At 44.7% G+C, this 20443-nt stretch overlaps 1 protein-coding gene across 1 annotated transcript in view; it reads right to left on the reverse strand.

Moving 5' to 3' along the window:
* Positions 1-17567, reverse strand: part of wdr89 (WD repeat domain 89) — a 195736-nt gene extending 178169 nt beyond the window's left edge. The window contains exon 1 of the mRNA XM_072271596.1: positions 17507-17567. Within this exon, the coding sequence (XP_072127697.1) occupies positions 17507-17530 (24 nt within the window). The 5' untranslated portion in view covers positions 17531-17567. The remainder of the gene's footprint in view (positions 1-17506) is intronic.
* Positions 17568-20443: the final 2876 nt, after the last annotated feature.

A 20443-nucleotide genomic window follows, 5' to 3' on the forward strand; every position in this document is an offset into this window, starting at 1 on the left:
ACATAAACAAAGACCGTCAAACAGCCAATGTGCAAAAGACAAATTATGCAAATAAAAAGTAAATAACATTGAGATCATATGCTATAGAGTCCTTGAAAGTGATTTTGTAAGTTGTTCAGTTATGGTGAGTGAAGTTACCCACACCGATTCAGGAGTCCGATAATTGTAGGGTAATAACTGTTCCTGAACCTGATGGTATGGGACCCAAGGCTCCAGTACCTCCTGCCTGATGGTAGTAGCGAGAAGAGAGCATGGCCTAGATGATGGATGCTGCTTCCTTGTAACAGCGCTCCATGTAAATGTGCTCAATGGTGGGGAGGACTTTGTCTGTGATGGATTGCTTACAGGACTTCCCATCAGGCACCTCCTACCCATTTTTGGGCCAGTCTCCAGGTCCCAGAGTTGTAATTCATTTAGAACTCACAAAAACTGAGGAAAACAAGTCATTCTCATTTCAAAGGGGCAAGCTAAGGACAATGACAACAACTCTGGCATTCTGTGCTAATTATGTGGAATAGCAGATTGCATGATGAAATATTACTCCTTATACTTTTGGGGCATGTACTAGATGTAGCAGAAGCATTAGTCTGATGAACTATGTACATCAGCACATTCCACTAATTCATTATTTAATAGGATAATTACAAAGGAAACTAGCAATGAAATTACAGAACAGACATTATCCTTGGTACATTAGTCTGCTCTCTGATCCAAATGAAAAAAATTGTTTTGAGATTCCCCAAATCTTTTTAATAGCAATTATTCATTTTAGGTTATTGCACATGAACTGTAAGCACAGTAGAGGTGAATTAAACCACAAAGACGAGGCTAACTAGTGAATTAAATGAACCAAAGTAACGTTGAACAACCGTCATTCCTTTCCCTGTCTGTGCTGACTCTGGGGACAGAATTGGCAAACAAACCAATCAATCTCATTGACATTCCTACATTTCCAGATTAAAACAAATCTTTCCCTCAAACAAGAACCAGCAATTCAGACATCCTAGATAAAAGCTGAAGTTATTTGCAATGTCATTAATATTATTTAGTAGTAAAACTTAGCAGTACTATTTGAGAAAGTTCTGACAAAGTTTCCATTAACAATCAGTACAGTATAAATAAAATCCCACCAGCTCCCTTTAGAACAACACACATCAAAGTTGCTGGTGAACGCAGCAGGCCAGGCAGCATCTGTAGGAAGAGGTGCAGTCGACGTTTCAGGCCGAGACCCTTCGTCAAGACTGAAACGTCGACTGCACCTCTTCCTACAGATGCTGCCTGGCCTGCTGCGTTCACCAGCAACTTTGATGTGTGTTGCTTGAATTTCCAGCATCTGCAGAATTCCTGTTGTTTGAGCTCCCTTTAGATCTGCCTCCTACAGAGTGGTTCTACAGGGTTAGCTCTCTAACCAGAGGCCAGTGACTAATGAGTGCAGAAGAGATCAGTGCTGGGTCTGTTGTTGCCTGTCATCTATATCAATGTGCTGGATGATAATGTGGTTAACTAGATGAGCAAATCTGTGGGTGACACCAAGACTGGGGGTGTAGTGGACAGCGAGGAAGGCTATCATGGTTTGCAGAGGATCTGGACCATCTGGAAAAATGGTAGATGGAATTTAATGCAGACAAGTGCGACGTGTTGCACTTTGATTGGACCAACCAAGGTAGGTCTTACACAGTGAACGGTAGGGCACTGAGGAGTGTGGTAGGGCACTGAGGAGTATGGTAGAGCAAAAGAATCTGGGAATACAGGTCCATAATTCACTGAAAGGGGCAGCGCAGGTAGACAGGGTCATAAAGAAAGCTTTTGGCACATTGGCCTTCATAAATCAAAGTATTGACTACAGGAGATGGGATGTATGTTAAAGCTTATCAAAGCATTGGTGAGGCCTAATTTGGAGTATTATGTGCAGTTTTGGTCACCTACCTACAGGAAACATATAAATAAGGTCAAAAGAGTACAGAGAAAATTTACAAGGATGTTGCCGGGTCCGGATGACCTGAGTTGTAAGGAAAAATTGAATAGGTTAAGACTTTATTCCTCAGAAAGTAGAAGATTGAGAGGAGATTTGATAGAGGTATGCAAAATTATGAGTATAGATAGGGTAAATGCAAGCAGGCTTTTTCCACTGAGGTTGAGTGGGACTACAACTGGAGGTCATGGGTTAAGGGTGACAGGTGAAAGATTAAGGGGAACATGAGGAGGTGGAAACTTCTTCATTCAGAGGGTCATGAGAGTGTGGAACAAGCTGTCAGCACAAGCGATCCATGCAAGCTCGATTTCAACATTTAAAAGAAGTTTGGACAGATACGTGGATGGCAGGGATACGGAGGGCTCTGGTCCTGGTGCGGGTCAATGGGAGTAGACAGTTTAAATGGTTCGGCATAGACTAGATGGGCTGAAGGCCTGTTTCTGTACTATGACTCTGTGACTTGAGGCAGGGTCTAATATTTAAAACTAAATCAGACCAATGTAACACGCATTAAGAAGGTCATGGACCTCAAGTTTAGAGCATAGAAGTTACAGGTCTTGTATAAACAAGATATTTGCCAGAAAGATTAACTCTGTCTCTGTCTCCACAAATGCTAACTGACCTGGTCTGTACCTTCGGCACTTTCTATTTTATTTCAGATTTCCAGCATCAGTTTCATTTTGCTTTTGGAAAAAAAATGTCCTAATTGGTGCTGAAGACCATATGCTGAAATTTGGAAAAATGAAATGCAGTATTGAAAATGGTTAAATTCTTTTCATTTTATTTTATACAATGTGGAACAGGCCTTTGTGGCTCTTCCAGCCGCGCTGCCCAGCAATCCCCCGAGTTCACCCTAGCCTAATCATGGGGCAGTATACAACGACCAGTTAACTGTGGGAGGAAACTGGAGCACCTAGAGGAAACCCACGCAGTCACAGGGAGAATGTACAAACTTCTTACAGGCTGCGGCAGGAATTGAATCCCAGTCACCTACACTGTAAAGTGTTGAGCTAACCACTATGCTGCCATGCACTTTAACAAAGAACTCAATATACAACATAGAAATGGGTCACAGTCCAAAGTCTGGGCCTGATATTGTAGTTTTCTAATAAAACATTGTAATACTCGAGTCATAAAATGCTGCATTGTGACAGCTGATCTAATTTGCTTCGCACGTCCTTCCAGCTTGCAAATGTCCAATCATGTAAAACCCATACATTCAAATAAACAACACACACAAAATGCTGGAGAAACTCAGCAGGCCAGGCAGTATTTATGGAAAAAAGTGCAGTCGACATTTCGGGCCGAAACTCTTCGGCAGGGGAGAAGATTTAGGATGGAGATGAGGAGAAACTGTTTTTCCCAGAGAGTGGTGAATCTGTGGAATTCTCTGCCCAGGGAAGCAATTGAAGCTTCTTCACTAAATATATTTAAGATACAGTTAGATAGATTTTTACATAGTAAGGGAATTAAGGGTTATGGAGAAAAGGCAGGTAGGTGGAGCTGAGTTTCCGGACAGATCAGCCACGATCTTATTGAATGGCGGGGCAGGCTCGATGGGCCGGATGGCCTACTCCTGCTCCTATTTCTTATGTCCTTATGTTCTTAGATTACCAGCATCTGCAGATTCTCTCGTTTGTCATACAAATAATCATTACGGAGACTCGTAGATGAACTCACCAAATTCTGTGGGGCTGCAGGCAACTCTGCGGGTTGGAAAGATGGTTCAGGGCCGTGTTTCCAGTTTGTGAACAGCTCAGGTTCTGAACAATTTACAGGAACAGAACTATGTCATTAGCTGGGGGGCGGGGGGACCTGTATTCCAATGCGTGCTGTGGCAGTTGGGCAAACAAAGCAGCAACTGGAATGTTTCTCTTGAAGAAAGTGGCCTCCCCAATAGTATAATGCTCTTTGTGTATTGCAATCAAGGATTTAGCAATCAAACTCTGGAGAAAACTCCAACCCATGACGGAGGTAAATAACTCTGCAAATAGTGGGAGGGTTTCCTCCACTTCGCCATACATGTTACTTTGAATAACGTTCAACTCTCCGGCTGCATGCGTTTGTTTGACCACTTGTTCAGGTTGAAATAAAAATCATAAACGGCCTGCTTCAAAAAGCTAAGGTTCAAACCCACGTCTTGTCCATAACTGTGGCAATTGATTTTCATCACTGTCTATATTTCCACTGATCATCAGATGAAACATTATTTTATTTACTTAGCAATATAACCCTTCGAGCCTTGTTGTCCCAGCACCCCCACAGCCCCAATTAACCCTAGCCTAATTATGGGACAATTCACAATGACCAGTTGACCTACACAGTATTTCTTTGGACAGTGGGAGGAGAGCAGAGCATCCGGAGAAAACCCACACATTCCACGGGGAGGATGTGTAGAAACTCCTTACAGAACGGTGCCAGAATTGAACTCTGAAATGTTGCAGTTATAGATACCGCAACCTGCCTGGGTTGTAGGAGTGCTGTACAGATGAGAGCTGCACCTGTTGTCTCTCACAGTTGTGGGTGACTGCCCGGGTTGTGGCAAAGCTCTCTCCAGTCCACTCTGCAATGTTCTCTGTCTATTTCTTCCTCTGTCTGCCCCTTTTTCTTTTCCCCTTGCACTGTTCCCTGAAGAACGGTCTTTGAGAGTCCACTTGATCTTCTCATGTGGCCATACCATTTCAGTTTCCTTTTCGTTACTGTGGAGAGTAGATCTTTGTTTGTCTCATGTGCTGGGTGATGGTTCTTTTCTCTTCATCGTTTGAGACATGGTCAGTATAGGAGATGCCGAGGAGCATTCTGAAACATCTCATTCCCATTGCCTGGATCTTCTTTTGCAGTTCTGCTGTCAAAGTCCATGATTCACATGTATACAAAAAGATGGAGAGCACAAGTGCGTGATGGAGTTTCAACTTGGATTTGAGAGTGATATTGTTGTCTCTCCAGATTGGTTTTAGGTTAGCCAGCATTGCTGTTGTTTGGATTGCCCTGGAAGGACTTCAGGCTTTGATCCTTCTTGGTTGATGGTGCTGCCAAGGTACTTGAACTGTTTGACTGTCTCTCGTTCTTGTCCACTGCCTGTGATTTTTGCCGTGATTGGATCCTCGCTGTTTCTCATCAGCTTGGTTTTCTCTGTGCTGATTTCCATGCCATATCTGCTAGATGTACCGTCCAGATGGTTCACAAGGCGGGCCAGTTCATCCTCACTCCCTGCCAGCCCACAATGTCATCAGTGAACCTGAGGTTGGTTACTATCTGTCCTCCGATACTGACTGTGCTGACATGGTCCAGGGCATCTGTCATTATTTGCTCCAAGAAAATGTTGAACAGCGTGGGTGAAAGGAGGCAGCCTTGTTGGATTCCAACTGATGTGTGGAACCACTCTCCACCTGTGCCTTGAACAAGTACTGTACTAACAACAGAATATCTGCAGATGCTGGAAATCCAAGCAACACACACAAAATGCTGGAGGAACTCAGCAGGCCAGGCAGCATCTATAGAAAAAAGTACAGTTGACGTTTCAGGCCAAGACCCTTTGGCAGTGCCGCACTGTTAGCTTTGGTGTAGAGCTGCTTGATGGCTTGGGTCAGCTTCTGGCCCAGGTTGTATCTCTTCACTGCGGCCCAGAGAGCATCATGCCACACCCTAGTGAATACCTTCTTGAAGTCTATGAACATGTGGAAGATGTCCTGTTGATGCTGGCTGTATTTCCCTCACAGTACTCGGAGGTTGAATAACTCCGGAACACCCAAAGTCATTGTAGCGTCTCGTTAACGGCTCTGTTACCGTGGCGCCCAATCTTCTCCCAGTGCACTCCTTGTAGGTGCTCTTCACCCGTCCCAAGTCAAAATTAATTGAAATTCTATTGCTTCCTCTCCACACTTATTACTCATAATAATTGAAGACTAACTCTACTGCATGGATGTAACATCTTCACAACCATACATACAAATGCTCTCTTTCACACAGATTTCTCCTGCATCCCGCCACACCCCAGTTCCCTCTCTCATTCTGCCTTCCTTCCGCTCCCATTCTCTGCTCAGCCCATTCTTCTCTCATCTCTTTCTTTAACTCAACCACAATCTCTTAGGCTTCTGCCCCCTCCTATTCCTTCTCCAGTCTTTATCCACTTCAATTCCTTCCTTGTCAAGTCCTCTCTCCTAGATCTTCAGACACCAATTATTTACTCTCTCCTGAGGTAAGGTTGCTTTATCCCTTTAACTATCACCACATTTTACTGATCAGCTGGAAGTAAATGTTAATGTACATATATAAAATGAGAAATTCTCTATCATCACAGAATGTATGATTTCTAGGTAATGAGGGAGAGAAGGGATAAGGGGATTGTGTTAAAAAGGCTTTACTAAATGATATAGTAGAAATGAGGAGCTGAATGGCCCATTTCAGCTTTGATTTCTTAACGCTCTTTTTAAGTGTTCTATGCTATCTCTTTAAAAGAAATCTGAGCTTGGCCAAATTGCAGGTTTATTAGAGAATTTCTCATTCAAATGAGCTGTTACTCCAACACAACCTGGGTGATAAAAGTATGTGTTTGGCCTTTAAGTGCTTTGTACAGTGGCAATGAAAGTAAAAATCCAATTTTGTCACAAGCTGCTTTTCAAAGTGTAGGAATTGATTTATTTCAGGTTTGTGGCAACATTGTCAAATGGAGTAATGATACATTCCAATTTCAAGCAAATTGTAGCATAAACTTCCGAGCTAAGTACAAAAAAAACAAAAATATCACTCAGGTCAAGGCCAATTTTCCTTCTACAACATGAAAAATCTGTACTCAGTTCCACACCACAGCACTGCAAGTAATATCAGGAACTCCAAAAAAAAGTTTCTAAAAGGACTCTTAACTAATTAACTATCACCGACTATCACTTGATCCAAAGGTTTCAGCAAAAATAAAGTTCAAAGTACACTTATTATCAAATTTCATATATGTCATCATATTCAACTCTGGAGAGATTCATTTCCTCACAGGCATTCCCAATAAATCTACAGAATCTAATAACAATAACAGAATCAATGAAAGACTGCCCAACTTGGACGTTCAATCACACTGTGGAAGACAACAAACTGTGCAAATAAAAAGAAATAATAAATAAGCAATAAATATCGAAAACATGAGATGAAGAATCCTTGAGAGTGAGTCCATTGGTTGTGGGAACATTTCAATGATGGGCCAAGTGAAGGTGAATGAATTTATCCCCTCTGGTTCAAGAACTGAAGGTTGAGGGTAATAACTGATCCTGAATCTGGTGGTGTGAGTCCTGAGGTTCCTGTACCTTCTTCTGGATGGCAGAAGTGAGATGAGAGAAAGACCTGGGTGCTGGGAGTCCCTGATGATGGATGCTGCTTTCCTGTGACAGCATTTCATGTAGACGTGCTCAATGGTAGGGAAGGCTTTACCCGCGATGGACCGGGCCTAGCCATTACTTTTTGTAGGAATTTCCATTCAAGGGCATTATGTTTCCATACCAGGCTGTGAAGCAGCCAGTCATTATACTCTCCAGTGCACATCTATAGAAGTTAGTTAAAGTTTTAGGTATCGTGACGAATCTCCGCAAACTCCTAAGAAAGTAGAGGCACTGCCATGCTTTCTTCACAATTGCACTTATGTGCTGGGCCCAGGACAGGTCCTCCGAAATAATAACACAGAGGAATTTAATGTTGCTGACCTTCTCCACCTCTGATGATGACTGGTTTGTGGATCTCTGGTTTCCTTCTCCTTGGTCTTGCTGACATTGAGTGAGAGGTTGTTGATGTGGCACCACTCAGCCAGACTTTCAATCTCCCTTCTGTATGCTGACTCGTCACCATCTTTGATTCGGCTTATGGCAATGGTGTCCTCAGCAAACTTGAACATGGCATTGGAGCTGTGCTTAGCCTCAGTCATAGGTGTAAGGTGAGTAGAGCAGGGGCTCAGTACACAGCCTTGTGGTGCACCTGTGCATATGGAGGTTGTGGAGGAGATGTTGTTGACAATCCGAACTGAATGGCATCTGCAAGTGAGGAAATTGAAGATCTAATTGCACAAGGAGGTATTGAGGCCAGAGTCCTGGAGCTTATTGGTTAGTTTTTGGTATTGATGCTGTAGTTGATAAAGGGCATCCTGCTGTATGCATCTTTGCTGTTCTAGGATTGAGTGAAGAGCCAATGAGATGGCATCTGCTGTAGACCTGCTGTGTAGGTAGGCAAATTGGAGCAGATTCAAGTCACTTCTGAGGCAGCAGGTGGTATGTTTCATCACCAACCTCTCAAAACACCATGACTCTGGATGTAACTGTTACTGGGCTATAGCCATTGAAGCAGAATTGAGGAAAATCAAGCAAATAAGGTAAACCCTTGAGCTAGATTTCCAAACCTACATTCAAAAAATGCAGACAGTGGAAATCTGAATTAAAAGCAGAAAAATCTGGAAAAAAATCTTGGCATTTTGAAAAAAGAAAGAATTAACATTTCAGGTCAATAATTCCTCTTTAATTATTTATTTTCACAGGTGCTGCCTGGCCTGCCAAATTTTCCCAGCATTTGTACTTTTTTATTCAAAAGATGTAGCTTTGATTTGTATTAATATAGATAGTAGATACAAAATATTTCCAAGTTATTTTATTAAAATAGTTCCTCTGAATATATAGCACAATTTGCAATATTTATTGGGATTGTGCATATAGTAGAAGTTGCCTGTTACACACATTGATCTCACAAAGAAATTTAAAACAATTTTTGGAGCTCTTCCCAGCATGGTTGATGGTAGCATGGTTCCCAGCAGGTAGTTCATGGTAGAACAGAGTCACGTAGTCTACAGAGGCCTATCAAAATGCGCATGTCCCCCACCCCCGCCCCCGAGCCCCTAGAATAAAACAATGTGTTCTACAAATGCAAAGGATAGGAGGGTGTGCTTTTTGCTTCTGACTTTTGACAAGCAACAGCTGGAATTCAAGCCGATTACTTGTCCTTCAGTGCTGATGCTGCTTGAATTTCCCCCCAAGCACCAGGAAACGCCTTTGGAGCATGATAAAACAAAGTCTGACACCTCAATGGAAACCCAAGGGGAAATGACCAAAAGCTTGATTAAACAACATGTTACATGAGCAGAGCAGAGAAGTGGAGAGGTTCACAGTAGAAATTCCAGAAATTACCATAGGTCAGTGGTACAGCAACCAAGAATGCAGAATCTAAGGTGCACAATTATCTCTGAGAATTATCGAAATGTAGGAAATTAGCGATAGACAAGGATGACCAAGGAGGGTATGCAAACAAGAAAGAGGATTTTAAAATCAAGGGATTGCTTAACTGGAAAGCAACATGTGTCAACAAGCAGTGGCATGATAATTAAATATAACTTGGTGAAAGGCAGTACGTGTGGCAGGGTTTTCAAGTGATCTTAAGCTTACAGATGGTTGAACTATATCTCCACTTGAGACTATCCAAACTCGGATGTCGATCTCCAAAATCAACAAACTACCAGTCTGCTGGTTCAACATACCTCAAACATACATTTGCATTGCAAATCTCATCCTTGCTCCCCTCCACCTCAGGAATTCTCAATCTACACAATACTGAGGAATTTAGATCCCCAAATGCCCAATTTTAAGCTCTGGAATACCTCATCCAAACTGTCTTAGTGATAAACGGCATGGAAACTGATCGAACGTGGTTGTGCTAACCATCAAGTATCAATCATACTAATCGCATTTCCTTGCATTTAAACCTTAGCCTTATAGTGTCAAGCAGAGTTAGAGGGTCCCCAGCCCATGTTGATTGTCAGACAGGCATTTTTCACCAACCCCCATCTATTCCTCCCACATTCCCATCGACTTGCCAGATGCTATCACTCACATACACACCAGAGGCAATTTGCATGGCACACTAATGCACCAAGTTGCTCTTTACAGGGGGTTCCCAATCATTCTTATGTCACGGACCCCTACCATTAACCAAGGGTCCATGGAACCCAGGTTGAGAACCTCTAACTTAGGATGTGAGATGAACTCGGAACACCTGCATGAAACCATTACAGCAACATGTGGATTGTGCAACCACCACAATGACAGCACCAGATGTCAGGATCGAACCTTTGTAACTGGAAGCAACTCCACCAGTGTTTCAAATGATCATCTAAATATGCTTGAAATACTGTAAGAGTACCTGTCTCCATTAACCCTCAATCAAGTGTTCCACATGTAAGGGTTTCTCTTTTATGTCAACTGCTAAGGACAACAAAATGGCTTCTCTGTAGTGTTAGAATAAAATAGCTTCTCTGTAATGTTAACTGCTGAGGTAATGGGTTCTCTACAGCAGCATGTTTGGGTCATAGGTAGAGATAACGGAACTTTGGAATTCAGTTGCTAACCAATGGGCGAGATGTTATTCTTTCTTGTTTGTGTGAAAGCTGTTGTTTTTCATGGGCTTTGGGCAGATGGCACGAGGGGAATGAAGAGAGGAGACGCGACTTGAGGAGTCTGTGGGCTGCCCGACCCTCCGGGCTTCGGCAGGAGACAGAGGTCAACACCAATCGAAGGAGGAATCAGCGCAGACAAACTGATTAAATAAATTCTTGGCGCCTTTTATTTTATATTTTGTCCTCTACTAGTCTCGTAGTCCAAGTAAAATCTTACTTGTTTAACCACATATTGTGTACTGTTTGTTATTTTGGAGTACTGATTTAACACAGGGGACACTTCATGCAGCATCCACCCAAACGGGAGTTCTAAAGCTTGGCCGGGCAGGGGGGGTTACCACCCCCGAGATATGCCACTAGACAAAACAAGTGTTACAATGTGGGGGCTCGTCTGGGATTCGATTCTGTGGGATGCCGTGTGATCGACCTGTTTAAATCAGTGCTGGTGTGCCTCTCTGGGATTGTGGTTAGTAATGTGTGCCTTTGTGGCGTTGCGGTTAGTAACGGGTTCAGTGGGATGGATATTTGTACCCCGGATGGATTGTTAATTTGATTTTTGAGTATGGTTAAAGCTGTTGGCAAAGTTGAAATCGTAGCACGAAAGTTGAATAAAATGGCAGGCTCAGACCTTGCTTTAGTGCAGACTAGCGCTGATGTCACGGAGCTGGGATTGCCAGTGTCTACTGGTGCCCCAGGTGAGGCGGGGCCATGGGCTGTCCATACTGTGTCCTTACCGAGGGGAAAGAGTGGTCGGATTTGGTATGTTTAATTAGTCCTCATCCACCAGTGAAGAGTGAGAATTCTGAGGTAGTGTCCGCCTTTGTTTCTTTGGTGAATAAATGTTCCAGCTATGGCAGGCTCCGCCTAGTTTGTGGAATAATGCCCACCGCTAAAGGAGCAGAGGCGTATGAGACGTGGGCAGAACGGACCTCTCAGTTGTCAGATGAGGGGCAGTGCTTGGATGACGAAAAGCGACAGAGGTTGGTTGAAAGTTTGAATTGGCGGGCCGCTGACGTTGTTAGAACGGGCAGGTTCCGTTACCCCGTAGTGACAGCTGCCAGTTATCTGCAAGTGCGGGACAAGGCGTTTGGTTCGTCTGGGAGCGAAATGCAGTTCGGGGTGGTGTTTCAAAACATGAGTCAGCAGAATGGGGAAAAGCTTTCAGCGTATCTTTTTCGGCTAGAGAGACAGCTAAGTTGGTTGCGGCGCGGGGGGGGGTGGGTCAGTCAGACGGCTGAGGTGGATAAATTAAGGATGGATCAGATAGCCCCCTCCTCATTTGTTCAGCTGATCAAATGGCCTGGTGTCTCTGGGGGAACACGTTCCCAGCAATGTACCAAGGAACTCCCAAAGGAAAAGGACCCTATTCATGAAGGCTTAGTGGGACCACGCTCCGGTGTGTCGTTACGGATAGATGGAAACTATGCTAAAGCCATCCTCGACACCGGGTCACAGGTCAAGTTACTGTACTATGCATTTTACAACTGGTATCCGAAGCATTTACCCTTGACACCATTCAGGGCACTGGAGTTTTGGGGTATCAGTGCTGGTGATTATCCATATGACGGTTATTGGTCAATGAAACTGGAGTTCTCGGAGACTGATGTGTGGGTGTCTGAGGTTCGGGAATCGTTAGTGCTGACGTGGCCCGACACTGTCGAGACGGGCAGCGCTTCGACTCTGGAGGGGACCAACACCCTGCTGGTGAGGAGGCTCATGGGGGCCTGTAGGAAGAAGGCAGGTGAGAGCTGTTTGGGGAGCTGTGTGGCAGCAGCGGGCTGGGTACTGAGTTTAAACGAGGGACTGTGTGGTTCACCCAGTCAAAGTCAATGGTGGTACGGCCCGGGAAAGTATCAAGAGTGATGGGGACTCTAAAATTTCCCGGAGTGTCTGAAAGAGAAGCCCTCATAGTGGGCGTTCCGGAATACCATGAGGGGAAAGAGTTGACTGTTAAGGACACCCCGTTTGGGGAAAGGTCGCGGCGACTGGTCCCTGCAGATGTGGAGGCTGCACGGCAGCATTTGTGTGAGTTGAGGGAAAAGGGGCTCATCACTGGGTTTCGAAGCCTCTCTGCATCCCCACTAGCAGTGGCCAGGAAGAAGAAAGGGGAGGTACGCATGTGTGTGGACCATAGGACTCTGAACAGGTGCACCATCCCTGACCAGTATGCGGTCCCGAGGGTCGAAGACGCGCTGGTCTGTCTTTGTGGTGAGAAGTGGTTTAATGGACTGGATCTGAGGAGTGGATGTTACCAGATCCCAACGACTAAGGCCAACAGAAAACTGAGAGCACAGAGAGGGGAATCTGAATACAATTCAGAGGAGGTGAAGCAATTGCAGACAGATCTCAGAAGAGGGAAGCGGAAGCTTGCAGGAGACCTGAAGATGACCACTGACAGCCTAAATGAAATGGAAAAACTGAAGGCTGACCTGGAAGAAGTCATTAAGGAGAAATAGCTGGAGATAAGTTTAGTGAACACTAAACTGGAGGACGAACAATCTTTAACTGCTGCTCTTCAGAGGAAGATTAAGGAATATCAGGCCCGGGTTGAGGAACTGGAGGAGGAGTTGCATGCAGAGCGAGCTATGAGAGCCAAGGTCGAGAAACGGCGAGCTGATCTTACCAGGGAACTAGAAGGCCTTACTGATAGATCGGAAGAAGATGGTGGAGTAACTGCGTTCCAGATTGAGATGAACAAGAAGCGTGAGTCAGAACTGCTGTGACTGCGGCGAGAGTTGGAGGAGTCCAAGACGAAGCTGACATTTCGATTACAGGAGGCTGAAGAGGCTGCAGAAGCAGCCCAGGCCAAGTGCTCCAGCTTGGAGAAAACCAAACAGCAGCTACAAATGGAGGAAAAGGAGAAGAATACGGATTCGATGGATGATGAGGTGGAGGTGTGGTACCTGCTGCCTTTTGCTAGCTTCCCCTTGTTTGAGGAAGAGACTCCTGGCCCTTCTCCCACTGAGTCAGGTGAGGTGGGGGGGAGGCTAACTGTGGGCAGTCTGCGTTACTGCAGGACGCTGAAGGAGAGACAGCAGAGCCTGAACACGAGACAGGGGGTTCTGAGTTGCAGGGGGGCATGAGTGATAGATTAAGAGAGGATTTGGCAAGCAGACCCGAAGTATCCCCAGTAGTGTCCAAGCCTGAAGGGTTAGGTGAGGGGGTATGGAGGTCTCAGAGGATTAGGAAACTCCCAGATAGGTTGGCCTGTGTAGCACCTGGGGAGCAGGATGTGAGGTTTATTGTTGGGGAGCTATGTCACTGTTGGTAACACTCACAACATGCCGGAGGAACTCAGCAGGTCGGGCAGCATCCGTGGAAACGATCAGTCAACGTTTCGGGCCAGAACCCTTCGTCAGGACTGAAGAGGGAAGGGGCAGAGGCCATATAAAGAAGGTGGGGGGAGGGTGGGAAGGAGAAGGCTGGTAGGTGCCAGGTGAAAAACCAGTAAGGGGAAATATAAAGGGGTGGGGGAGGGGAAGCATGGAGGTGATAGGCAGGAAAGGTGAAGAAGGAATGGGGGAAAGCACAATGGGTAGTAGAAGGAGGTGGAACCATGAGGGAGGTAGTAGGTAGCTGAGGGAGGTAGTAGGTAGCTGGGGGAGGGGGCAGAGTGAAATAGGGATAGAGGAAGGGAGGGGGAGGGAATTACCAGAAGTTGGAGAATTCCCCTATTCCTTCTTCTGTTTCCAGCCCAAAACATTGACTGATCTTTCCACGGATGCTGCCCGACCTGCTGAGTTCCTCCAGCATGTTGTAAGTGTTGCTTTGACCCCAGCATCTGCAGAGTATTTTATGTTTACGATGTCACCGTTGGTACCTGGATTGGGTTTTTTGTGTTTGCAGGAAGGGTTGGCGAATTATCTCAATGTCATGAGGACATGACTAAATTTGGTGGGGGGAGAGTGTAAGGGTTTCTCTTTTATGTTAACTGCTAAGGCTAATAAAATGGCTTCTCTGTAGTGTTATAATAAAATGGCTTCTCTGTAATGTTAACTGCTGGGGTAATGGGTTCTCTGTAGCAGCAAGTTTGGGTTATAGGTAGAGACAACGGGACTTTGGAATTCAGTTGCTAACCAACGGGTGAGATTTTATTCTTTCTTGTTTGTGTGAAAGCTGTTGGTTTTCGCGGGCTTTGGGCAGAAGGCGCGAGGGGAATGAAGAGAGGAGACGCCACTTGAGGAGCCGGTGGGCTGCCTGACCCTCCGGGCTCCGGCAGGAGACAGTGATTGACGCCGATCAAAGGAGGAATCAGCGAAGGAAAATCGTGAACTCCAACGAATTGTGCACGAACTGATTAAATAAATTCTTGGCGCCTTTTATTTTATATTTTGTCCTCTACTAGTCTCATAGTCCAAGTAAGAGTTATAAAATCTTACTTGTTTACCGAATATTGTGTACCGTTTGTTATTTTGGGGTACTGATTTGACACAGGGGACACTTCACGCAGCATCCACCCAAATGGGAGTTCTAAAATTTGGCTGGGCAGGGAGGTTACCACCCCCAAGATTATGTCACTTGGCAAAGTGAGTGTTACACACATTTCACTTTTCATCTGGCATATTTCTCAAACCACCTGTAATGTCATATCCATTACCTGAAGCCCTCTGCCAGGGAGAAATGTTTTTCACTTCGTACTTTATGGTCGTCACAACTTTGTATACCCCAAGCACATTTCCCCTCCCCAACCAGCTTTCTCCATTCCAAAGAAAATAAGCACAAACTGTCTGGTCTCTCCTCTCGGCTGAAATAGTCCTTACCAGCAACATCCTGGCAAACCTGCTCTGCTCCCCTTCAGTTCCATCATATCCTTCCTTAGCTCCACAGACACTTCAGCGTATGTGCCAAAATGTTTTATAACATTATACCATCAGCTTTCTGATCTAGCTATTGAAGGGAAGTATCATATTTTGCTTGTCTTGCTGTCTTTAGTGATATTTGCTATCGTACACCACGATTCTTGTTCTTTATTACTTCCTGAGTTCTACAATTTATACTATATAATGTAACCGTATTAGTCCTCTAATAGCACATCACCTCACATCATCGACTGCTCAGCCCATCCTCCCCATTCACTTTATACAGCACCAATCTTAATGTCATTTACTGATTTACTAATCAGACCTCCTCCTTTCACATCTAGATTTTTAGTGTATGTAACAAATAACATCCCACTGTTGATCTCTGCAATGCACCAAAACCAACAGACTTTTAATCACAAAATCAACTCTCAGCCAATACCCATCACCAAGCCAAACTGCCCTGTATCCACTGGGTTCTATCCTTTTCATCCATCTCCCATGTGGGATCTTGACTAAAGTCTATTTAGATTCTATCAAACATACGACTCTCAATGACACAGTGTGTGAGAAAAAAATCAATTAAATCATTCATGACAGTCCTTAGCACAACCTCTCTAAATGCAGCTCTCTTCAGAACGGTTTCCATTATTCCCCTCCCCCCACTTACATTAGACTAAATTGGCTAAACTGTACTGCAGTTTTCAAACAGAGGTACTGACTTTGCTGGACCCGTCATCTGGCATTTCATCCATGGCCAGAGAAGATTGAAATTTTCACTGAGCCCCAGGGATTTATTTCCTTGCTTTTCATTCACTGATACATCTCACCAGGCCCTTGCGATTTATCCACCTTTAAGTTCACTATTCATACAGATTCTCTTCTGTTTCAATGTTAATTCGTTCCAGAATTCCCCCTCCAAATTTTCCAACTGCTATGTACTCCACAGTAAATTCAAATCTCTGTAGTAAATACAGATGAGAAATTCGCCTTTGAGACAAGCACAAATTGTGATTATGGTTTCTAATAACATATATGGCCAGTATAGCACCAGGAATAGATCCTTTGGCCCACGTCTGTGCCAACCACGATACCAATTCAAACTAATCCCAACTGCCTACGCACGTGCTTGTCTAACGCCAGTCAGCCTTCTCCCAAATCAGGACCTTAACTTCCAATTTATACTTGCTGTTCACCACAAGGACCTTCTCTGTAACTTGATTACATGACTGCACTTCCAACTACTACTAACTATCGATGGTATACCACTATTTTTTTTTCTGAACTCTGTCCCCATAGTGTCTAGAAATATCCTCTCTCCTTAATGCAATAATGGACTTCTTGTTCAACATTGCAATTAATCCTCATTAGCATACCATCTTCCCCACAAAGGTTCTAAACCCTGTAACGTTGTATTGCTAAATCTGTTAACATACCTATAATCATCCTCAATTCATTAGCCAGATTCTATTATAGTGGATGAAATCCAGCTTTCTACTCATCCCATAAGCCTGAAACTTAGCTTTTCTTCTACATATGGCTGTTTATCATCTCCTACTCTGTATCTGATTTACCTGCCAAATTAAGTTTTAAATTTCCACTTGGTCCCCTCCCCCCCACCCTCGATATTGAACCCATTCCAAATCGGGTACATCCATTCTGGTTTGCACCTTTCCTTTGTCTCACTACTATTTTTATCCTGATTTTTCAGACACTTCCTAAAATCTCTTTGATCATTCATTTGACCACCCATTCTGCATTTCTGGGTGTCGAACCTTCAAATTAGCATTCAGCTTTCCCAGCCTACTCAGCTTTAAACCCGTTTCACTATTTTTTTTTCATTCTGACCACCTTGGAAAAATGAAGTTACTATCCCGCAAGCAACGCACAAAGGCGTTGGAAAAATCGCAGCGGATCAGGCAGTACCTGTGGAGGGAAATGGACAATCGACGTTCAGGGTCGAGACCCTTCAATATGGACTTTATCTGGACTACAGAGGAAGGATCTCGACCGTCCATTTCCCTCCACAGATGCATTCTGTGTATTGCTCCAGGTTCCAGCATCTGCAGCCCACTCTTGTCTCCTTATTGTCCTGCAAACCCAGACTTTAAACACCCGATACCAGACACCCACTTCCCGATAAGAAGCCCTGAGATACAGGACTTCAGTACATTACTAAGCTATAGTTCTGTCTCTCGCTATCAGAGAGTCCACAGTTGCTTCACAGCAACCACCTTTCACTCTAACACCACGGCATATTCCCGCCGCACCTCTCCGCCACCACCGTCGACGTTTTTAAATACAATTTCCGCATCAACTTACTTTCTCGTGAAATATCGCCTCCATGGTAGATAATGGACCATCGTCCTGCGCGGCGTGATCCCGCCGGGTCAAACCCCATGAACCAATCAGCGGCCGGGACACGCACATTGGCGTCCTGACGACGTAAACAGAGTTAAAGAAGGGATGGGAAGCGGGTCTCCGCACTGAGGACATGGTCGGAGATTGGAGGACCGAGCTCCGCACTGAGGACACGGTCGGAGATTGGAGGACCGAGCTCCGCACTGAGGACGGTCGGAGATGGGCGGGCCGAGCTCCGCTCTGGGGTGACGGTCGGAGATGGGAGGACCGAGCTCCGCACTGAGGACACGGTCGGAGATGGGAGGACCGAGCTCCACACTGGGGTGACGGTCGATGGGAGGACCGAGCTCCGCAGTGGGGGGGTCACGGTCGGAGATAGGAGGACCGAGCTCCGCTTTGGGAACACTGTCGGCGGTGGCCGGTGAATGGGGGAAACCGAGCCCCGCAATAGTCATAGTCATACTTTATTGATCCCGGGGGAAATTGGTTTTCGTTACAGTTGCACCATAAATAATTAAATAGTAATAAAACCATAAATAGTTAAATAGTAATATGTAAATTATGCCATGAAATAAGTCCAGGACCAGCCTATTGGCTCAGGGTGTCTGACCCTCCAAGGGAGGAGTTGTAAAGTTTGATGGCCACAGGCAGGAATGACTTCCTATGACGCTCAGTGCTGCATCTCAGTGGAATGAGTCTCTGGCTGAATGTACTCCTGTGCCCACCCAGTACATTATGTAGTGGATGGGAGACATCGTCCAAGATGGCATGCAACTTAGACAGCATCCTCTTTTCAGACACCACCGTCAGAGAGTCCAGATCCATCCCCACAACATCACTGGCCTTACGGATGAGTTTGTTGATTCTGTTGGTGTCTGCTACCCTCAGCCTGCTGCCCTAGCACACAACAGCAAACATGATCGCACTGGCCACCACAGACTCGTAGAATATCCTCAGCATCGTCCAGCAGATGTTAAAGGACCTCAGTCTCCTCAGGAAGAGAGGCGGCTCTGACCCTTCTTGTAGACAGCCTCAGTGTTCTTTGACTAGTCCAGTGGGGCCATTATCGCGATAAAAGCAGTGTTCTGGCCTGTTTGGCGATGAGGGCAGGATTCTGCCTTGGAAACACTCTCCATGATAGGAGAGATGAGCTCCGTAAATTTTAAAGTTTACCGGATATATGTATTATTCCAGAGATTCTCCTAAGGAAATGCAGTTTCAATAGTTCTGCAAGATTTGATTTGAACCCGTAAAACTCGAACCATATTTGCAAATGATTGTCAATGTAAGGCGTCAAATGTGAATGAATTCTTCTAATTATGACATAATTCAGCCTTCCATCGAGGTGAGATCATTGTAAATTCCGTATTTTTGAAAGACTGAGAACTATAACTAGGCTGGCATGCCAAAACACAGCGTACTGCAGTTCCTGATTTTCTTCAGCTAAGATACTAAGCCTCAGTTCCAGATATTTTTTGTGGTAAAGTCTGTGATTTCTCCATAATATTCTAATCAGTATTGATTTCTCAAATATATTAATCGTTTTATTGCCGACCTTATAACCATCCGCTGTGCAAAATGATTGTCCCATTTTATAGTTGCCCATTATAAATTTATTATGAGGTAAAATATTTAAATACTTCAAGTCCTTCTGAGATGCTCACAAGCACTTTCACCCCTTTCAGCTTTGCTTACTTCAGTGAAATATAAACAGGAGGTAAATTTAATAAATAGAAAATATGCTATTGACTGAATTTTTATATAAACAATGCCTGGTACACATTTCCTGCAAAAATTACATTACAAAGGCAGTTTCTCAATACAGAGCAACACACTGTTGGAGAAACTCAGCCTGTCAGGCAGCATCTATGAAGAGTATCACAGACATTTCGGGCTGAAACCCTTCGGCAGGACTGACACTGGAATAAAAAGGTGGGGCTAGGGAAGGAGGACAAGCTAGAAGGTGATAGGTGAAGCCTGGTGGATGAGAAAGGATAAAGGGCTTGTTAAAAAGGAATCTGAAAGGAGAGGAGAGTGGACCATGGGAGAAAGGGCACCAGGGGCAGGTGAGGAGAAGTGGTAGGAGACCAGAGTGGGGAATGGAAGGAGGAGGAGAAGAAAGAAAAAAAGGAAAAGCAGAAATCAACACTTGGAGGCTGCCTAGATGGAATATGAGGTGTTGCTCCTCCACTCACTTTGACAGGACTAGACTATAAAAGCAAGGATGTAATGTTGAGCCTTTATAGGGCACTGCTGAGGACTCACTTGGAGTATTGTGAGCAGTTTTGGGTCCATTAATCTAAGAAAGGATGTGCTCATATTGGAGCGGTTTCAAAGAAGGTTCATGAAAATGATCCTGGGATTGAAAGGCTTATCATATGAGGAGTGTTTGATGGCTCTGGGCCTGTACTCACTGAAATTCAGAAGAATAAGGGGGGAATCTTATATAGAAATCTATCAAATGTTGAAAGGCCTCGATAGAGTGGACGTGGAGAAGACTACTGTGGGGAAGACCAGAGGGCACTGCCTCAGAATAGAGATAGATCCATTTAGAACAGAGATAAGAAGGAATTTCTTTAACAGAGAGTGGTAACTCAGTGGAATTCATTGCCACAGGTGCCTGTGGAGGCCAAGTCATTGGTATATTTAAGGCAAAGGTTGAAAGATTTTTGATTGGTTAGGGCATGAAAGGATATGGGGAGAAGGCATAAGATTGGGGCTGAGAGGGAAATGGATCAGAGTCGATGGGCCAAATGGCCTAATTCTGCCCCTACATCTTATGGGCACCCTGAGGGTGGCCTCATCATGGCAGAAAAGGAGGGCATGGATTGACATGTCAGAACAGGGGTGGGGTAGGAAATAAAGTGGTTGGCCACCACCAAAAGCAAAATTTCCCAG

This window comes from Mobula birostris, chromosome 1, assembly GCF_030028105.1.
Source record: "Mobula birostris isolate sMobBir1 chromosome 1, sMobBir1.hap1, whole genome shotgun sequence".
Taxonomy (NCBI): Eukaryota; Metazoa; Chordata; class Chondrichthyes; order Myliobatiformes; family Myliobatidae; genus Mobula; species Mobula birostris.